The sequence below is a fragment of the Dipteris shenzhenensis genome, chromosome 25 (genome assembly GCF_047967505.1).
Source record: "Dipteris shenzhenensis isolate YYH24624 ecotype China chromosome 25, Dip_SZ_1.0, whole genome shotgun sequence".
In the NCBI taxonomy this organism is placed as follows: domain Eukaryota; kingdom Viridiplantae; phylum Streptophyta; class Polypodiopsida; order Gleicheniales; family Dipteridaceae; genus Dipteris; species Dipteris shenzhenensis.
Genome location: NC_141620.1, coordinates 1366014 through 1386976, shown reverse-complemented (window position 1 = coordinate 1386976; position 20963 = coordinate 1366014). Strand labels below are relative to the sequence as shown.

Genomic DNA, 20963 nt, shown 5'->3' with positions numbered 1-20963 from the left:
ATTCCTCTACTTGAGCCAAAAGACAAGAAGAAATGACTTACCCACATGAGCACTTATAGAGTTAGGAAGGAAATTCCACAATACACCAAGATCACAGAACAAAACAATGCAAAATAAAAATAGAGAAAGAGGTAACTTGTCCTAGTAGGAGTTGAAGCCACTACTGCTAGTAAAGGTTGGTGGAGGTATTTGCAACTTGTTTTTGTGTCAAGACTTGGGCCCAGTCTATCTTACAACATTGAGAAATTTCTTGTTAATAAAGTAATAATGCAACTCAATATGCTTTGTTTTGGCATAAAAATCATGATTCTTTTCTAGTTGGATGCTTCTTATGTTGTCTTAGTATAGTGCTGCTAGATTTCTTGAAACAATTTCATTGTTTGTGAAAATGTAAGTTTACCTATGTACATCTATATGTCTATGTTTCTAAGGAAATAACCATTTTTTCTATTGTCATCATTGTAGCTGTTGCAAATGTCTCTTCAAAATGTGTGCCATAGTCTTGTGAACAACCTTTGGCAACTGGCCTAACCTTGTACTTGTCAACAAATCTTGATGAAGTTATACTCTATAAAAGCATTTGCAATGAAAATGGTTCTTCTCTTTTGGAAGATTATCTAGTGTTCAATTCTAAAAATTTATCAAGCCATTGTACTATTTATCCATGCATGTTGTCGTCTAAAAATATGATTCCCCCAAATGATGTCAATCCTTTAATCTCCATTACTTTGACCATAATACCAAAATTACTTTTGTAAGTTCCATCTTTCAAATTCTTTGCTTTTCCAAGATGCTATATATGAAAAACAATTTTATTTTCATGCGAATATCTTTTTATTTTTACTATGGAAATTCTATGAGATCCTTGGAAGCTTTAGGTACAACAAGGGTTGTTCCACAATTTATTGTATCTGGTGCTGTATATATCCATGGTGGCATGATCAAGAGTTGTCAACAATGAAATTATTTGAATAATTGGATCATAAGATGTAGTCACTAGAAATGTTGTGGTCATAAAAATAAGAAACTGCCTCATCAATAATATCTTTAGAAATGATCAACCTTCCCTTGCCTCAATCATAAAGACAATATACACCTCAAATTCTGCATTGTGTCCTATGAAATCACATTTCATAAGTTCGACATCATGTCTACTTCAAAGTTCATTTGGACTATGTGCATAAGCAAGAGTGCCATATACTCTCAAATAAATCACTAAAGTATAAATTCTTCTTGTGCGCTTATATATTGCAAGCATGCAGTTGGGCTTCTATTGCCATATACTTCTCCTCAACAAGAATGAGGTAGTTCTTATTTGATCATCATTCAATTTCATTGACTTAACAATGATCTTATTATTTCTAAAAATCCATTCTAGTAAGGAGTACACTTACAAGTAAAAATCCATTCTAGTAACGAGTACACTTACAAGTAAATTGTCATTTTATTCCATGTCTGCAAAAAACATAGAATTCATCTGATGTGTACTCCTCCACTTTCATATCAAATTCTCTTATGTTGGCACAAAGTGTGCTACTTGCAGATGGACCGATCTGAATAAGATTGAGCACAAAATGCCTGCAAAACACTAGAGAGAAGCAAAGGCAAGCTCTACATCTCCAAAGATGGCCCCCTATGTGTTCATGAAGGTTTTTTTCAAATCCATTCAAATCCCCTATGTGTTCATGAGGTTGTGTTCAAATCCATCCCAATCCCTATGGCCTCATAGTTCAAAATCTGGAAGCCACTGAGAGCACAAAATCTGGGGGACAAGCCATACATTGGACTTGGATCTAATGCCCATTCACTAATTCAAACCTAAAGGACACTCTAAGCCTAGATTCATGAGTTAATCCTCCAAATTCGACTCTAGAATCCATGTGTTCAAGCCCAAGAGTCGACAATGCATCAAAGACCCAAATCTAATGCCACTTCATTTGAAACATGATCTGTGACCATGAATTGAGATCCGATCCCACTTAATGGACCAAGATCCGAGGGCCTAGTAGACCCATCATTCAACAAATGCAATGGTCAAGCTAGATTCCACTACCACTCTAGGGTAGAGATTCGACTACCATGTGTTATGGCTTAGGTCCATGGATAATAAAAGGGAGCCCCAAATTTGACTACAAGCTTAGAGTCCAGGATCCCTGAATTCAGAGAGAGCGAAGGCTGAACCCTCGTGGCACCATACAATACCAAGGTCATCACCTAAATGTATAAATGAGATATGGGGTTTATCCGATCAAAGTTCAAACCCTAGGCTCATTGAAAGGCTAAGGATTAGGGATCATCCACGACCACGAAACTCTTAGAAATAATAGGTTCTACTGATAATCTTCAAGATGAAGATTCATGGATCTGTTTGTCCAAATCCAAAACTTTAGACTATCAAACTTCAAACATCATTATCTTGTCAAAACAAGAAATCGTGCACTATAATGTCAATCTACTAGCTTCCCAAATGAAAAATGGGTCATGCAAGTGGCTAGAGTTAAAGTGGAGATATGTGGGTGGAGAGGCATGCTATTAAAATAGCCTCAATATCCAATGCTTTAGCTCCTTCTCCTAGGAAGCAAAGAGTTCATCAAGTTCTTCATAGGAGGAGGCTCTTCACACTTGGGAGAACCATAATGCCATAGGGTGGTAACTCATCATCGTCTCCACCTCTTTCTTAAATAGTTCAAGACTTAATCTTCTATTTCAACAAAAATTCTAATGGAAATCAATGTTTGTCTAGCTACAAAGTTTCAAAGAAACTCCCCCTCCTCAAGCACTTGAATAAGTTTGAGACAAGGGAGGGAGGTTGCCGTAATAAGATCAAAAAGAACCCCAACTCCATTGATAAAAATTATCAAGGGTACAAGAGAACATCAATGACAAGACACAGTAGCTTCCCCTTGACCCACATCTATAGTAACCTACATCCAAAGGCCCTCAATCAACCAGATACTCCATCATCGCCCACCAACTACATTGCTTGGCACAACCTCCAACAACCTCGAGCCAACCATCCTAAGAGATGTGACAACCATGCACAACTCATAAGATGACCCTCGAGGTATCTAGCCCTTCTTTGCATTTACCTATAACGGCCCTAGATCATTGTAAGTGTCTTTTTGGGGATTCACACCAAGAAAGAACAATTGAAGCAAATAGGAAAACAAGCACTCACTACTAATCATTTCGAGTGGTTACCATCATAGAGATTTAAAAAAGCTCTACAAAAAGCATTAAGTCGAAAAGCAATCCACACCCAAAATTAAAGGAGAATATAGACCATTAGATCTTTTTCAAGATCAACATCTAAGATGACACATGTCTTAATGAGTTGAGAAAGACAACTTCCTCTAGGAAGCCTGTCGTAAAGAAAGAGAGATCAATTCAAGCCGAATCAAAGCTCAAGAAAATGTCAAGATATTTCAAAAGAAACTTCAAAAATAGAAGCTCCGCCCGCTAGGTTTCTTTTGGACTTCTCTCAACACATTGATCAAAGCCTTTGAAAATCCAATAAAGAAAAATTTTAGAAGAGACAGTTGCATACATACAAGTAGAGAACAAAAACGAGATGAAACCACACAAGAAAGCGATGCAAGCAAGCTAGACATTGTTCAAAGAAGTATTGTAGCAACTATTGCATCAGGCAGTTAAGGATTATCCATGTACCAACTTCAAGCATGCAAAAAACACTCCAACGTAACAAGAAGGGAGCCAAATAAGCTAGCAAATGCCTACAAGGCTTCCTTGCTCAATCAAGCACACAGTTTGTGGATGACCTCCTTCCCAAGTCATTCGACTTTGGTAGGCTCAATGAAATGAATACCAACATTAGCATTGAGAAAAACCTCTATTTCTTTCAAGGTGTGAGCATCATTAAAGGTGAGATCAAGAGAGTTGCAAGACGCCAATGACGACATCACCGACACTCATGCGATGAAATTGTCAAGGGATCGCATGACAAAGATATTGTAGAGGTGCTAAAGGAGGCAAAGTTTACAACAGCTGATTTGGAGGCTCTTGACAAAGCGAACAAGGAGAATCATCAAGCTTCTAACAATCAAACAAGGATAGCCATCACATATGGCCTTAGGAATGCTCTAAAAGATAGTACACACGAGAGACTTTCACAAACTGTGGCAAAGGATAGCAAATGAGTACAAGGAGATCATGCAAAGATGATACTATGACTGAGCGCATGATTGAACTCAAGATTGAACTTGCAAAAAACAATTTGAGAGGCAAGGGACGGTCAAATCATTCAAACAATACAAGATATTAGAAAAAGCACAAACTCCAAGGTCTTCAATGCAAAGAAAGAACATGGGCTGCTATCGGACTGCAAAACAGACCGCCAAATGATTGAATATAGAATGTGAAACTTCCACCATGCCATACGAGATTTGCAAAATCCCATGTACTAAGTAAGTATATGGAAGAAAAACAATACAACGACAATCGTGGCTGAGTAAATTGGCAAGAACCCACAAGTGGATGTCAAGGTGCCAACAATTTCGAAGTAATTTCTAAAAATTCTAACGCCTAATTTTGTTTCTATTGACTAGTTTTCATTGCTACGATCTTCCCAAAAAAAACTTGTACCCAATGCAAGTGCCAACATATTTGCTTTCATCAGTTAGTTTTATTAGCATTGCTCAAGGCAATGCTCTCCTTCACTTTTCTTAAAAAGTGTCCCTAGAGCTATTCTGGGCCACGTTTTACACTTTTCTATTGTGAGTGACATCTCACTCTCTCATCCTCCTTCTCTATCCCTCTTTTCTCCCCCTCCCCAAATCAACTAGTGTCCCTCTTCCCCCCCCCTCTCTCCCTCTCTTCCCAAATCAACTCGTCCCTCTAAGGGCAGTGCTCACAGGTACTTATACTCGCTTGTTTTTGGAATGTCTCTTGCTCACAAAATTCAAGCTGAATTTAGGATTTACAGAGCTCTTGCAGCATGGCCAAAAATTTTCCGCGGAGGGTTCAAAGATGATAGTGTGTACATGGTAGCAGGTTTCCTTGAAGAAACTGCTTTGCCTTGAAGAATTTTTACAAACCTCGTACATAAAGCGTCGGTGATCCATTCCGCTTCAATGTTATCTGATAATAGCACTTGTTCAAAACCCACCGAAGCTGCCATTGATCCATCTAGACTTTGGTAGCGTATGTAATTACATTATTGGCATAATTTAGGATAATAAGCTGCTTCTACGATTCCAGCATTCCGTAATACAGCATGCTTGAGCAAATCTTGAGCAGTCAGCCGCATTTCAGGATTTGGATGCATAAGGTTCTGTAACAAAGCAGTGAAGAAAAATGAGAGCTATAACTCTGAACCCATTTCCATTCGTAAGTAGGCGTCGCAACCAAAATAAAGAGTTCAGCTATTTTCCGCGTATAAAGAGAATTGTAAAAGCTGCAAAGCGTACCTTTAGAAGATTTTGAAATGGTAGAGAGAAACCTGGAAGCAGTGGCAGCTTTCCTTGCCTCAAGGCTTGAAACTGTGATCCCGATGAAGGTAGTGGTAAATCTCTGGCAAGCTCATACATGCTTGCACCTAGTGCAAAAATGTCAGCTTTGGGGAGGTGGCGATAATCATCATTGATTATCTCTAAAGGCATGTAGCGAGCATCACCCTCTTCAATGCTGATGCTACCATCGAGTCTTGTAGCCCGCCCAAAATCTCCAAGTTTCAAAGTACTTCCCACGAAATAGATGTTGTCAGGCTTAACATCCAAGTGAGCAAGTCCACATGAATGGATGAAGACAAGAGCTTGGGCAACCTGCAAGAGAGAGAACACGAAGTGTTGAAGGTCATGCTTTGTCAAGCAATTGCACAGTACCAAAAACTAGCAATTACCTGCCGTAAAGCTTCAATCAAGAATCTCTCAGAAGATCCAATGCCAACAGGTTTGCAGTTTCTTAGAGTACCATCGCAGAGCTCCATTTGAATGCAAAGGTGATCATTCTCGAACCAAGCGGTGTGATATCGTACAACATTCTCATGCAATCCTGAAGCGAACAAGTCAAAGAATATATTTTTTAGCACAAATAACTCACTTCAGGAATCACAAATAATTTACTTCAAACACCACCATGACTACATTTGAGAACAATGAACAAATCTGGCCTTTCAAGAAGGCAACATTGAAGGGCCTGCTTCTGTAAACGAAGCATCTTACAGCCTTACCTACTTTGAACTGAAGACTAAGCTTTCACCTTCCTACAGTAAATGCTTCCTAACAAGCTAAATCACAGGTGAATCAATGTTACCGAGTGCTGCCAATGCCTGGACCTCTGTGAGTGCCTGTCTTCTGGAAACAGACAATGGAATGTCAGAATCACATAGTATCTACAGAACACCCGTACGACAATATTTCTCACTTCAAAAGCAGCTTTCCCAGTCTAATCCCATAAAAATAATGAGCAATGCTTTGAATTGCACTTATAAATCTAATGTGCAAGACAAACAGGAAGTACCTCTCACTATCTTGCCGAAGCTGACGATGTGTGCGTTTCACAGCATAAAGGCAGCCGTCAATGCGTTTTAACACTTTGAATACACTACTGAAATTCCCACGGCCTATTTCCTGCAATGTTTGGAATGTATTTCGTTTAGAAATGGTTTTCTCTGACATACCCAAAAACATATACTGCAAACTGCAATCCACAGCCACCTGAATTTCATGGAACTCCTCTCGGTAACGTGATAAGCAATTGGCACCAAGAATGGGTGAGCATTGAGCTGAGATGCCAGCAGAAAACAATCAAACTCAATTGGGATTGTCTCGACATTCAAATCATGTCAGAATGTAAGACAAAATGCCTCTGACGGGGACAACATCAACGCAAGAGAGATCATCCATTGGATAAACCATGGTAAGTAAAAAGATAGAAGTTTGCAAAGAATATAGCACAAATAATATCATGGGAGTGCCAATGCTTTGTTGTTATCTAGAAGACAATTCAACCAATGAGAGAAGTCTTTCGCATCTAGAACGTGTGCACGTCAATGCCTTGATTTTCAGGTTTCATCTTTGCAAGAACTTTCCTTAGAAAAGCGATAGTAAGGATTCAGGTATCCACAATAACACGTGCTTGACAAACTTCCCCCTACACAAAAAAGCTTGCTTTCCTTTTATCACTAAAACAATAGCCCTATGCTTTATAAGGTTTCTACAACTGTTTGAATCATTAAATCGTCATGGACTTCGAAGCAATCCCAAGATGATTTCAGATTCCTCTTAATTCAATGAGGAAGGATACTCATAACTTGAAGTGAACTCAATAGCATGTAATATAACACCTTTATAAGACTAGAATATATCCAATCGTACAAATTCGGATTCTAAAGTCCAAATTCTACAATATAGCATGTAAACCTATCTTATCAAGATCTACAAAGTCAATATCGAGTTTGTTTGCTCCAGTCGGAGATTGGTTGCTGCTGCTCCCCGCTCCCTCCTGCTTCCCTCCTCGCTGCTCCCTCCCTCCCCTCCTTGCTGCTTCCTCCCTCCCCCCTACCCTCGACTCCCCTCCTCCTCTTCCGCTGCTGCAGCCCCCCCTGCGCGCTGCCTCCTCCCCCCTGTGCGCTGCCTCCCCCTTGCGCACTACCCCCCCCTGCACACTGCCTCCCCCCTGCGCGCTGCCTCCTCCCTCTCCTCCCCCTTGCCTGCTGCTCCCCCCCACGCTGCTGCCAGCCCCCCCCTGCGCTGCTTCAGCCCCCCCTTGCTGCTGCCAGCCCCTCCCCCTCCCTCTCCTCCACTCCTCTCCTCTTTCCTCCCCTCTTCCTTCTTCCTCTCCCTTTGCTGCCCCCTCTTCTTCCTCTCCTCTATCCTCCCCTCTTGCTGACTCCTCTCCTTGCTCATTCCTCTCTCTCTCTCTCCTGCCTTTCACCCTCTCCCCTCATTTGGAGTACCCCTATTTTTTTAGGGGTCTCCTGAGCTTCAGGAAAGCGGACGGAGTTCTTTTTTTGGTTTTGAATCAGCCTTTCCCACCTCAATTGACGAATGGGTTCCCATTCAGTCAATCCGTTACCACCCTCTTGCTGACTCCTCTCCTTGCTCATTCCTCTCTCTCTCTCTCCTGCCTTTCACCCTCTTCCCTCATTTGGAGTACCCCTATTTTTTTAGGGGTCTCCTGGGCTTCAGGAAAGCGGACGGAGTTTTTTTTTGGTTTTGAATCGGCCTTTCCCACCTCGATTGACGAATGGGTTCCCATTCAATCAATCCATTACCACCCACACCGGCCGCGAGAACCGTCACTTTCTCAAAAGACGAGCTACAACAGTTGCAAAAGGATTTGGAGCATGAGTGTTCCACGACTCTCTTCGCATGCATCCATGGCTCCCACCCCTCCAAGTCACAAGCTAGAGATTGAATGCTTGGCGGCACTTCCCCAAGAGCTCGCCCCCCACCTTAAGGATGTTCGTTTGTTGGGACGAGGTTTCTTTCAGGTGTGCCTAGATTCCCCGGACGTCACGAGAGACCTGCTATGAGCCGATTTTCTTTTTCTAGCCTACAGGAGGATTTTTTTGTTTCCCTTTCAATTGGGCTTTGACCAAGTTAAAGAGGACAAGCAAGGAGTTTCTATTTTCATCAGATTCCCTGGTCTTCCCTCAATTTATCACCGGCTACTTTCAGTTATTGGCAAGAGGTTTGGAGTGGTAGTAGAGATCCCCCCTTTTCCTGGCGAACCCTCTTCGGCTACTGGTGCGATCAGGATGGATGGGGTACCTAAGGTTAGGGTCATTGTCCAGGACCCCAATATTTCAGATGACCACATCATGCTAGACCCGATGGGTCCTTCCGCCAGAGATTTGAGGTTGCAAGTCGGCAGGACTAGTACAAGATTTGCAAATCCTCGAGGCACTTCGCCAGAGATTGCCCAATGAAGAAAAAGAGGCCCAGAAAGCAACCAGCTCGTACTAGCTTACAACAGAGAGCAAGAGCAGGACCTACCGCTCCACAAGCACCGCCTCAGACACGAGCTCCCCCCCTCCTAGGGCTACCCAAGTCCCTCCTACACCTCGCATCATCACTGGCCCACGGTGGGTTCCGGTCGCGATTAGGCCCTCTACTTCAAATCACACATCCACCGCTTCGGAGGCTACCCCCTTGGAGCCTCGAGAGGAGACTAGTGTTCAGGAGCCTTGTTCAACCCCATCCTTGGATCAGGCTGTACCTTCCTCAGCAGCCCAAGTTGTTGGTACCTCGTCTGCAACACTTCTTGATCAGGATCTAGTATAGGTGCCTCCTTCTTTGGATAGAGGGAAGAGAGTCTTACATTCTATCCCTCCTTCGGTAGGAATCCTTCGTACACCCTCCCAAAGACTGGCTCAACGGAACTCCTTTTCCGCTTTGGAGGACCTCTCTGAACTCCAAGATGATGATTTTGTACCTTCTACTTTCAAAGAGCCAGTTATCGACATCCCTTGTGAGAGATCCTTCTCTCTCGCCTGTGAACTTTCCTCCCCTTGGACCTCGTGTGTATGACAAGAGGTCAACTCCGGCGGAGGGTTCTTTTTCTGCCACCAGGTCAGGTAAGGTATTCCAACCCGCTTCCTCCCACCTATGAGGATAGCCGGTTGGAATATACAAGGATTGGGCGGCATCCCTCATCGCCGCCGCAGACAGCTGATCAAGAATCAGCTCCATCCAGGTGTTTCAAGTGGTTCCCTAGACATTCTTTTTCTTCAAGAACACAAATTGGATGTCAGAGATTACTCAGATAAGCTACTTTCATGCCGAACTTTATGACTTCCTGCCTTGGAAACTAGAGGTACATGCATATCAATTTCAGATTCTATTCTCCCTCTGATCATTGGACACGGCACCATAACCCCCTCCAAGGCCCAATGGATTTTACTTCTAATTGACGAACGTAAGGTTGGTTTCCTCAACCTCTATGCTCCAAACAATAGAAGGGACCGTGTTCTGTTCTGGAAAGAGTTGCTCTCGTGGGCTGACATTGCAGATTCATCGATTATTGGAGGTGACTTCAACATGGTTGAGGCACCTTCTAATAAGCAAGGGGGCAGAGAAGGTGGTATTCATTCCCTCGAGACAGCAGCTTGGGATGCCTTCTTATTCAGGTTCAGTGGCAGAGATGTTTGGTCAGATGATGCATTTCATACTCAATCTCAGTCACTTTTGTTTTCATGGTCGAGCCATAGGGTGCATATGCCTATCCATGCTCGGATTGACAAATTCTATGTGGATGACTGGGCTCTTGATAAAGGGGGGACAATTTGCATTACACCTGGTGTTTCTACTTCCGACCATTTTCCAGTAGTTCTGTCATCTCAGAGGCTCATCTGAGAGGACGGTCTCACAGTATCAAGATCCCCGATGCCTTATACACGAATGAGACTCTCACAGAGGCAATCTTGGAGATCTGGGTTTCTCACATGCAGGGGGGTGGCCGGTCCTTCACTTGTGGCCACAGCACTTGCCAGTATCAGTGACTTTTATCACTCCGTTGCTAGTGCTCGCCGAGGTGAGGTACTCAGGCGGGAGGTTGATATCCGCCGACAGTTGGCAGCTTTACAGAGGGAGGAGCAGAGTATGCCTTCCATGCACGGGAGTCATTTTAGATATAGATGGGAGGGAGAGTCAATAAACACTTTTTCTCTACACTTGGTCCCAGACATAGTAGAGAGAGTGTCATGCAGCTTATTGACTCTGATGGCGTTTTGTAGTCTCATCCGAATACCGTCTTGCACTTAGCGACAACTTTCTATGCCTCCCTCCTTTCCGCAGATCCTAACACACAGGCCAAAGATGTGGCTAGAGAGAAAGTTTGGCAGAGTTTAGCTGTGTTGGTCTCACCAGAGATGATATGCTTACTTGATGCACGATTTACCAACACAGAATTCAAGTCTGCCCCCTCTGCCCTTCATAAGGGAAAATGCCCTGGTTCCGATGGTATTACTCCTCCTTTCTTTATAGCCTTTTGGAATATGATAGGTGTGTTTAGGTAAGTATGATCAAGGGCTTGCCCTATGGTGCATGTGTGCATCTAGGGGAGTCACATCTGTGTTTGTGTGTGTTGTAAAGACACATCAAGTGCTATGATGTGTCTAGTGTGTGACCTAAGTGATGATGTAAGACAAAGGCAATCCCACTGATGTAAGGATTGATTCCCACTGATGAAGGGGCTGATTGCCACTTATGTAGGAAAGGTATTATCTCCCCCTTTCTATAAGAGAGAGTCCTCTCTCTCACAATCATAATAGAGAACTATCATCTTTCTTTCATTGTGCTCTCACACCTCTTGCAAGATGCATCTATTCTATCCTATGGGATTCTACAAATGGTATCAGAGCTTTAGGTTCTAGATCTAGCCTAGTCTAACATTAGATGCTATCTCTAGCATAAAACTACTAGTTTCTCAAAACTTCTTCATCTTCTCCATTTTCCTCCTTCTTCCCCAAATCTTTGAGAGCTCTGTTCTTTGCATTCAAGCGACCATTGCCCATACCCTTTGAGCTGCAAACTCCTCACGTATGAGCGAACTTCCAGCTGCAAGCATTCAAAGAAATTTCGATTATACGCGCAACACCAACACTCACACTCCTTGACGAACTTTCACGCAATGCCGCGTCTGTGCTTACCTATTTGCAAATTCCTCTCAGCCCGTGCTGGACGACACTGAGGGCAAGCTACTGTTGAAATCTGAGCTCGTTTGGACAAGAGATGGAGGAGAAAACGCCAAAAAACCAATCGGTTTTCTCTAGTATCTAGAGGGCGACCTGACGCAACATTTCGCCCCTCCTTGCTGATAGCCCTTCTTTGGTATAAGGCCCTTCTTCCTGCATAAAAATCCCCTTGAATAGAGCTATGAGCTGTGAGAATTGCACCCTCCAAGTTCTGGTCTCTGTTTTAGACAGTTTTGACAATGTTGTGAGTTTGATGCTACATTAGATGCTACTTTAGCATTTCTAATGTTTTAAAGTATTGAATAGCATCAGTACAACTGTGGCTACAGCTTTCCTTTAAGTTGCTATACTTGGATTTGCTTGGAATACTTTCATTTAGCCACCTCTATGAAGCATGCAAGTGAAAGCATCATTTTCATTATGTTTTGTAGTATGGAATTTGGTTGCAAGCCTTTGCTACTCTAAATGCTTGTATTTTGAAGCTCTTCAACTCTTTCTAGCCTTGTAAGAGAGTAGACACTGCCCATTTTGGGTTAGACCCTCTCATGGCTACCTTCTTGAATATGTTCAATGATAAAGGCTTTCACACATGGCAGATGAAGATTAAGTTTGCATTGATGAGGAAAAACCTCTGGGGGTTTGTCAAACCTGCTTCAACTTCTTCTTCAATAGCCTCTAATGCTGGAGAATCCTCAACTCCGACACGCCCGACAAGAGATCCTGCTAGAGAGAAGAAAGCCTATGGCATCATTGCTCTTGGCTTAGGAGATGACTATATTCATCACATTTCTAATTTAGAGTCTCCTTCTGAAGCTTGGTAGAAGCTTGACATTATTTTTTGTGCTAGCTCTCACATCTCAAAATTGTCACTTAAGATTGCTTTCTTTGAATTGAAGATGGCTAGTGGCACTCCTTTGGCTGCCCATGTCAATCATATGCGGAGTCTCATGACTCAACTTACTTCTATCAACTCTCCAATCACTACAAATGATGCAATGGCAGTGTTGCTCAAAAGTATGCCTGAAGATTATGATCATGTTGTTACCACTTTGAAAAATCTTCCTAATCCTACTCTTAAAGGTCTTATTACTGCTCTTCAAGAAGAAGAAAGGCACATGGAACTCCAAGAGGCAATGACACAGCCTATGCCATAAAAATTCATAAGGGCAAGTTTTCACCTTGCAAACATTGTGAAAAGACTAATCACCTCTCAAAAGATTGCTTCAAGATCAATCCATGCAAACATTGTGGTAAAAACAATCACCATGAAAAGTATTGTAAAGCCAAAAGGGAAGAAACTACAAAGTCAAAAACTGCCAATCTACTTACATTTGATGATGAGCCTCCACAAGATGAAGACTATGCTTTTTAGGCACTTTGTCTTTTTTGTTTATCATCACTTGGTCAATTTTGAGGTTCTCTACTTGGAGTAGTACTCCAAAAAGAATATGTTATGAAAATCACCTCTGGTCACCATATGATGTAGGCCATGTGATATGTGTTTTGACTATCCCATTTCTGTGAACCTCACACCCTTGGGAACCCTTGCTAGCATGAGATCCTAGCCATAGATTTATCCTTGACCACCATGAGATGGCATGAGAAACTATGAGACTAGATGTATCCTTGACACTGCAAGAAGCAACCCCTTGAGGGGGGGTTTGTTGAGGTAAGTATGATCAAGGGCTTGCCCTATGGTGCATGTGTGCATCTAAGGGAGTCACATGTGTGTTTGTGTGTTGTAAAGGCACATCAAGTGCTATGATGTGTCTAGTGTGTGACCTAAGTAATGATGTAAGACAAAGGCAATCCCGCTGATGTAAGGATTGATTCCCACTGATGTAGGGGCTGATTGCCACTTATGTAGGAAAGGTATTACCTTCTCCCCCTTTCTATAAGAGAGAGTCCTCTCTCTCACAATCATAATAGAGAACTTTCATCTTTCTTTCATTGTGCTCACACCTCTTGCAAGATGCATCTATTCTATCCTACGGGATTCTACAAGGTGATCCTATTACTTCAGCCCTGTAGGGCATTTGGGACTCCGGTGAGATGCCTGACTCACTGACCGAGGGACTCATACACCTTATCCCGAAAGGTGGCAACAGAAATTTTGTATCCCATTGGAGAGCCATCACTCTGTTGGGCACTCTATACAAAATCCTTGCCAAGGCGATCAGCATCCCATTGCAGCCCCTTCTTCCAGACCTCATTCATGATACTCAGACAAGCTTTGGGCATTGCAGGAGCATATTCAACAATATCTTTTTCTTTTGGGAAGCCACTGAGTGGGCTATGCAGAGCAGGCAGAGGCTGGCAGTTCTACTCTTGGACTTTGAGAAAGCCTATGACAAAGTAGATTGGGGCTTTCTTGAGGGCACTCTTCTACGTTTTGGTTTTTTCAACTCACAGCCAGGTTTTGATTGGAGGGGTAAGGGGTGACAGATTTCAGATTTCCAGATCAGTTCGTCAAGGATGCCCTTTAGCCCCCTTCCTCTTTCTTTTTGTGGCAAAAGCTATGAGTATCTTCCTTAGATCTCAAGCTGAGCTTTTTGGGTTGAGATTGCCCTTGAGACAGGAGCAGGAGCTTCTTGACTATGAATTGGCTGATAACACTGCTATTTTTATTAAGGCCTCTTCGCAGTCACTTGTTTCTTTCCAAACAGCCTTGAATATTTTTTGCTCAGCTGCAAGGACACACATTAACTGGCATCGGCTTCTGGATCAATGATCATGAAACTCCAAACTGGGGAGTTGACCTTGGCTTTTCCTCGATTCAAAGGAGTGTTCCTGTCACATATATGGGATGCCAGGTAGGGTTGGACATCTCTCCAACACATCAGTTTGCCTCAGTACTAGAAAGTATAAGGAAAAAGCTACTTTTTTGGAGCTCAGCCCAACTCGACCTTGCCTCTAGAGTTGTGATAGTGAACCAAATTCTTTTGCCCACCGCCTAGTTTGTGTTCTTGCTGGTGCTGGTCTAGGGATTGCATCACTCAGCTCATTAGACCAGTCATGAATTTTTTATGGAGTGGACTTGATGGCACAATAGATGTTGCAACGAGGATGGCCTGGGAGACCATTATTCTCCCTACATCTGAAGGGGACCTTAACATCATTGACCCGGACTTGCAGTGCAGGGCATTGCTTTGTAAGGTGGTGGTGAGGGGACTCATGCCTGGGCAAGAACCTTGGAAGGATTTCTTTTTTGAACGCATTCACGCTTGCACACCAACCTTGGGAGATGATTGGGTAGACAGCCCAAGATGGATTTTTACTTCAGTCCCTCTCAAATCTCCTGCCTCTCCTCTCATGTCTGCCGTCCTAAAAGCTTGGGGGAGCTTCAAAAACACTCTTCGAAAGGTTCCGTCCTCTACCCTAGAAGAGATTGATAGGCAACCGATCATTTGGAATGATAGTATACTTCATGAGCATGGCAAACCACTCGGCACTTCCCATTACATGCAATGGTCTAGATGGGAGAGAGGCCTCGCCTACACAATAGGTAATTGGAAGGCATTTATCAGGCTACTTGAGGATCAGAGACTACAGTCCTTGAGTCACCTCAGAGGGGTAGCACGCAAGGTTCAGCAGATAGATGCAGCCATCCTGGTGGAATGGATAGTTGAGTTGTCTATTACTTCCACCACTTGGATTTCGAGGACAGCAGTTCCTCTACAGGTGATCACTCTTCGAGGTCTCAAAGAAGATGCACTGGTCTTTGACGTTGGCGATGGAGGTATACCCTCTAGATCCACGGATGATATTCTTCTAGAGCTCCCCTTTCAACCTATCAAGATTGCTGGTTTTGTGGACCATGGAGCGAGCTTGGAGTGGTACTTAGACCTCGACCCTCTGCTTTTGGCCTTGGGATCTTGGAGGTTGTGGTTGTATGGAGGTGCACCTATCAGGTGCTTGCAGTGGGACCCAAGAGAGTGGGAGTGGATAGATCATGGGCACCGAGAGAGGGAAATTCCCTTTTTTCGTTTCACGGTTCAAGAGATTTCAGCTGAACAGTAGGGGTTGGGTTTCCTCCAAAGCCCCCCATTGGGACAGCTTCTTCATCACTGCAGATTTGCATAGGAATTTTTGGAGAAGGCTCTAGAAATCCCTTAGAAATAGAAAGATCACTCTTTTCTCTTGGCTTTCTATTCATGGAGGGATTGCAGTGAACCTGTGGAGATCACGTTTTGGGGCTGATCCCACTTGCCCTCCCTGTCATTTTACAGAGGAGTCAGTGCGACATTGCCTTTGGGACTGCAATCAGGCGAGGACTATTTGGAAAGGGGTTGCGAGGATACTCAGCATTTTTCATACTTCCCCTTTCTTCATGACTTGGGGCTCGGTCACATGGTTATCTTTTACTGGGCCCCGGGTGTTTTATGAGGGTGAGCCTTCTTCTTGGGCACTCTCGGTCCGTCGACAGGTGATAGAGCCCTGCTCTCTTCAAGATGTACCACTTACTCCCTTCAGGGCTTCTCATGCTTCAGTGAACACCTCTTAGGAGATCTTGGCTAGCATTTCCTCTTGGCACATTTGGAGAGCCAAATGTACAGAGGCCTTCGATGGCACCCAAATACACCCTTCACAAGTGTTCATGGGTATTTAGACTAACACGATTCACACTTTGATAGCCATTTGGGCTAGCATGCAAGGCCCTTCACGGGCAGCCTCTTCTAAAAGGACTGTATTTCTTCGAGTTTGGAAGGGTTCTCCCTTTTTCTCGGAGGTTTCTACTGGATTGAGATGGCACTATCAGCCCCAATTCTTTCTTTTTGGCTCTTGAGCTTTTCATGCATTGCATGGTGTATCCCGTATGGAGCTTGCTAACGGTTTTCTTTAATACTTGATAGAAGTCTCTTTTTGGGAAAAAAACAAAAACAAAGTCAATATCCTATAAGCTATTCTCCTAAAACAGCAGAGCTTTTAAGGCCAAGCTCTTGAAAACTTCTCCAACATTATGAGGATCAAGAGAAATTATCTAAAATCCAAAGTTAAAGAATTTTAGACAATGTAACTTTCAAAATACCTTAATCCAAACTGACCTCGGTTCAAATACAAGTTGGCTGGCTGCTGGAGCACCATCATGTGCACATTCTAAGGACATGATGACGATGACAGGCTCCAATCTTGCCCACAATGTAGGCTGGAACCCTGCGGGTATGCAATTAGCTATTTCCCAAAGCCCTTGCATGTCAAGACAGACAGAGAGAGAGAAAGAGCGAGAGATTAGTTGATTGATTAATTTTATTACCCCTGGAGACCTGACATAGCCTAGTCGACCCAAGTCTGAAAGAAGATGAATCCATTCCTTTTCCTTGCTGTTGTAGAAAGGGTGACCTGTGAACCATGTGATTTGAGTCTCCTATACCGGAAATACTGAGAAGTCCTCGCTATACAAGGTCGCTCAGCATGGCTCTTTGTATTAAAATTATGTGCACAAAATGCATTGAGTGAAAACTAGGCAACTGCAAAACCAACCTAAAGGCCATTCACCATTTTTGTGACTTATTTCTTTTATTTTCTTCCTTCTACTTACTTTTCCTGCTTGCTGATTATGAACCTACATGAGGTAGATGTGCCTACGGCTTTGATATTAGCTCTCTGAATGGAAAATTACCGAGACATGTCTGTGCATGAGTCTATGATCTCTCTAACCTTGTCTCTGATATGACTGCGCAGGGAACCCAGAGAGGAGGAGCTCTGTTCTAAGTCTACAGTATGTCCCAAAAGCTCAAGAGAAGATAGGACGGCGGCTCTGCAGAAATCTACAATGTGAAGGACAGCATTAGACTTTCATTGTTACTTATATTGAAAGTATCCAATGACAACTTAAACTTTTGAACACAATGTTCATTAAAAGCCCATGGATCCCTCTCCTCATTCGGAAATATGGCTGAATCATTATTCAATTTTGTGCTTGCACTATGTCACCAAGGAGTTGCTCACTAACATTCTTGATAGATTGAGCCAGTGGCAGGACAGATCGAGTTTACAAACCCCCACATAAGCTGGTCCATCAAAGCTCTCCTTCATGATTATCACTTTTTTCTCTTTGCAAGAAGTTCATGATTATCACTTGAGCCATACTCCCAAGTATTCCCTACTTTCTTCCCATATGATAGATTCGTACACCACACAATCTCTCTCTGCAGAGTATAGAGTGCGTGCAGTGACACGAAAGCCTCATGTAAGGAAGTGACAAGAAACACAGATGACTTTCAAGCCAGTGCCCTTAACTGATTCTAGACAATAAAAGGCAACCCCAAGTTATTGACTTACGGAAGCTTCCAGGCATAGCACAAATGGCATGTCAAAACCTCAGAGGATCACATTACTCAAGCAGCATTGCCATTGCCCAATTTCAAGAAACAAAATCACCTTGTCTTGGCAGCGTCCGTTCATTGGTGATGATATCGTCGTTATCTTTAGAGCGAAAGGGATTTTTGATACAAGGTGGTGACAACACACGCCTTCTCATGCTCGCTATCCTTGCTTTCGAGTTGGGAGGAATGTAACCTGCATGAGTCTGTATCTGCAGCTGTGTATGTGCTTGTATTCCAGGAAGAGGCGCATCATCGGACTCTTCAAGAACACTGGGCTGCTCCTGCTGTGAGCATGAATAGGTATCCTTTAGCCATGATACGGGCTGCAAGTTTACAGCGTCTGCGATCATGAAAAAACACAATGCACCGTGAGATGCTATGTCGGTGGATTAAGGAGAAAAAACATCGGTCGCGTTCCATAACTTAAAGAGTTATGCACATCATTTGCATTCCATCACTCAAAGACACTAAAGTACTAAGATACCACGTCTTTATATCTTATCAGGCAACACTAAAAAGACCGTCCTTGGTTTGAGTTGTAGCGACCTGGCCTGGGCCGCTTGCTTCGAACTGGACTAAGCTTCAACGGTGAAGAGATAAGTCCCACATTCTCCTGCATAAGCGAAGCTTTCTAAACATAAGTGGAAAATGTTCAAAACTATGTGCGGACCATATGAGCAAAATAGGCGAATGCGTCGTTGCCTTGCCGCCACAAGTTTAGACATAGCACGTTAGAAGGTTTATAAACTTTAATCAATGTCGCCCACCTCCCCGGAGCCTGAAATTGCACAAGCGCGTTCAAGGGGGTACCTTATTGCCTTCGAAGCCTACGGCGAACTGTTGCTCCACGGGAGTTAAGAAATCAGGCGTGCTGCATTTACAAAAGAATGACCGGAATGACAAGCAGTAATAGCATAGAGAGAACACCTTCACATCAGAGATTCGGATGCGAAGGAAGATGCCGCGCAAAATAAACTAATATCAAGACCAAAGCTTGAGCACCATAGGAGGGCGAAGTGAGAAGCAAGAGGGCACAAAGAGACAAGTACCAGAAGAAGTCCTGGCTGCAGAGGGCGTCCTCGGAGGGGGCAGCAAGATCATCTTCAGCGATGGAAGAGAGGAAGTGATCGATGGGACGAGGGGGGACGATGGAGAGGTGAGGGTGGAGGGAAACCTGGCTGAGCTTCTGGCTGAGGCAGAGGCCATCGCCAGAAGAGGAGGAGAGATCCATAGACGAGGAGGAGGAGGAGGAGGAGGAGGAGGAAGCAGCGCCACCACAACCCATCACTAAACTGAGCTGCTTGCTGCTGCTCTCATTGCTTTACAGAAGAAAAAGAAGAAGAAGATGAAGATGACGAAGAAGAAGAAGAAGCAGACGCAGAAACAAGAGCTCTTACATTACTTTAACTCTTTCGTATTTAATCCAAAAGGCGGGAATACTCCCTTTTATTCCCGCATGGTTTTTGGTTCTCACGAATTAATTGTTGCAATCTCTTCCATTAAAAATACATAAATGCCGGATTTTATTTAGCAACATTGAAGGGTTCTAAGGGAGGTCTCACACCCGTCCGCGGACACGTGAAGCCCTCAAAATGAGTGCCCAGCCTCCTTTGAAGCACCCATCCACGGCCATCTTCACAATTGGGCGGATATGTTTTAATTTAAGTATTAAATGCTCCTCAGTTGGAGCACTTCCGAGGGATGGCTCGTTGGTAAGTTTCTCATTCTTGAACAAGTAGGTCCCACATTCAAATCCTTGCACGGTCGCCTATTGGTCTGTGCATGACAGACACGCTCATGGGCATTAGGTTGAGGCCGTCCATAAATTCTTTTGCGCCCGCCATCCATGACTCGGACTCCACGTCAAGTTTGGCCATCCGACGAACGAACGTGTGTGAAAGTGTTTAGATGCCAGTGCGTTTTTTTATTGGGCGCCACACCATCCATCCTTTTGTGGGCAGATGGGTGTGTAACGCCCCTAAGGGTGGCTACACATCTGAACTCCTCCCACCCAAATTGATATTTCGTGGTTGGTGGCAAGCAAGATTACATGCACATTGCCAAGGGCTTGTTGAACAAGTCTCACATTGTACATAAAAAGAGGTCATGGGTTCCAAACCCACTAGGAGCAACGCGCATTATTTTTTTTTTTTGACAATTCCCTCACGCAAGCATGAAGTTTGGGCGATGGCAAAAATCGTGCCCCTAATCGGGGTGCGCCATTTGGCATAGCACATTAGTTTTTTTGCGCGAGTAGGCACGCTCTCCTCTAGAGTGTGACCAGCCCTACCTTATGATGACTAAATTTCATGTGCCCTTCCTTTCCATTTTGGTAATGTGAGGCCCAATACATAACCCTCGCACCTACCCGTGCAAGAGAAGGGACGAGCATTGCGTGGTTACACACTAAGCACCCAAAACATAAATAAGAAGGATGATCTACAATGACAAACAAGCAAATATGGACCATGTGGTTAGAGGGTGAGTTTTCTTATTGGTTGGCTGGTGAGGGTTCAAATCTCATGTGCAAGTGCAAATTTCAAATGAGCAAGTGATGGGCAAGGGGGCATGGAGGTTGTCTGATTGCATGGGTGCTCCACTTTTTGTGTAGCAAATCAACAATTAGCACATGTCACTACCTCCCACACACGGGCACTTGGTGTGTGCTGGGGCTAAGCACACCTCAAGAATCTCGACCATTTCTGTAGAGCCTTGAATAGAGCTTGCCACAATTGGTACTAAAAGCTCGGTACCCACTTAGAAGGTTGCACTTCTCTTCCCTATGCCAATATAGAAATTGAAAGGATCCCATAGGATTGGCTCCATTTGTAAATTGTGACCAAAAGCTACAACAGCTCTACCGGACTATGAGCATTATCTTGAAAGTGTGGACTCGCTCATGCAAAATGGTTTTTAGCCTACTTGGAAGTCATCCTCAAGGCAAATGTTTTACATAACACTTAGAAGTCGCACTCAAGGCA

General features: G+C 43.6%; 1 protein-coding gene across 3 annotated transcripts; it reads right to left on the bottom strand.

Moving 5' to 3' along the window:
- Positions 1-4872: 4872 nt before the first annotated feature.
- WEE1 (WEE1-like kinase) lies at positions 4873-19342 on the bottom strand. Of its 3 annotated transcripts, none has more exons than XM_087396547.1 (10): positions 19032-19342; positions 18793-18853; positions 18529-18595; positions 18038-18322; positions 6675-6742; positions 6478-6587; positions 6271-6311; positions 5858-6009; positions 5427-5780; positions 4873-5290 (listed from the first exon to the last, which is right to left on the bottom strand). In XM_087396547.1, exons 1-10 carry the CDS (start codon positions 19265-19267, stop codon positions 5174-5176), a joined length of 1491 nt encoding a protein of 496 aa, XP_087252673.1. In that variant the 5' UTR covers positions 19268-19342; the 3' UTR covers positions 4873-5173. The 3 variants fall into 3 exon arrangements, with proteins under 3 accessions (XP_087252673.1, XP_087252674.1, XP_087252676.1); XM_087396548.1 differs by having other exon boundaries at positions 5929-6009; positions 6485-6587; XM_087396550.1 differs by lacking the exon at positions 19032-19342 and having other exon boundaries at positions 18529-18609.
- Between the last annotated feature and the right edge of the window lie 1621 nt (positions 19343-20963).

Bases quoted from the DNA above. Each gene is read 5' to 3' on its own strand.
- WEE1 (XM_087396547.1), bottom strand. From the start codon at position 19,267: ATGGGTTGTGGTGGCGCTGCTTCCTCCTCCTCCTCCTCCTCCTCCTCC. The intron at 18,596-18,792 runs GTACCCCCTTGA...TCGCTTATGCAG, and splicing joins TAGGCTTCGAAGGCAATAAG to GAGAATGTGGGACTTATCTC. The intron at 6,010-6,270 runs GTAACATTGATT...TGTTCGCTTCAG, and splicing joins CCAGGCATTGGCAGCACTCG to GATTGCATGAGAATGTTGTA.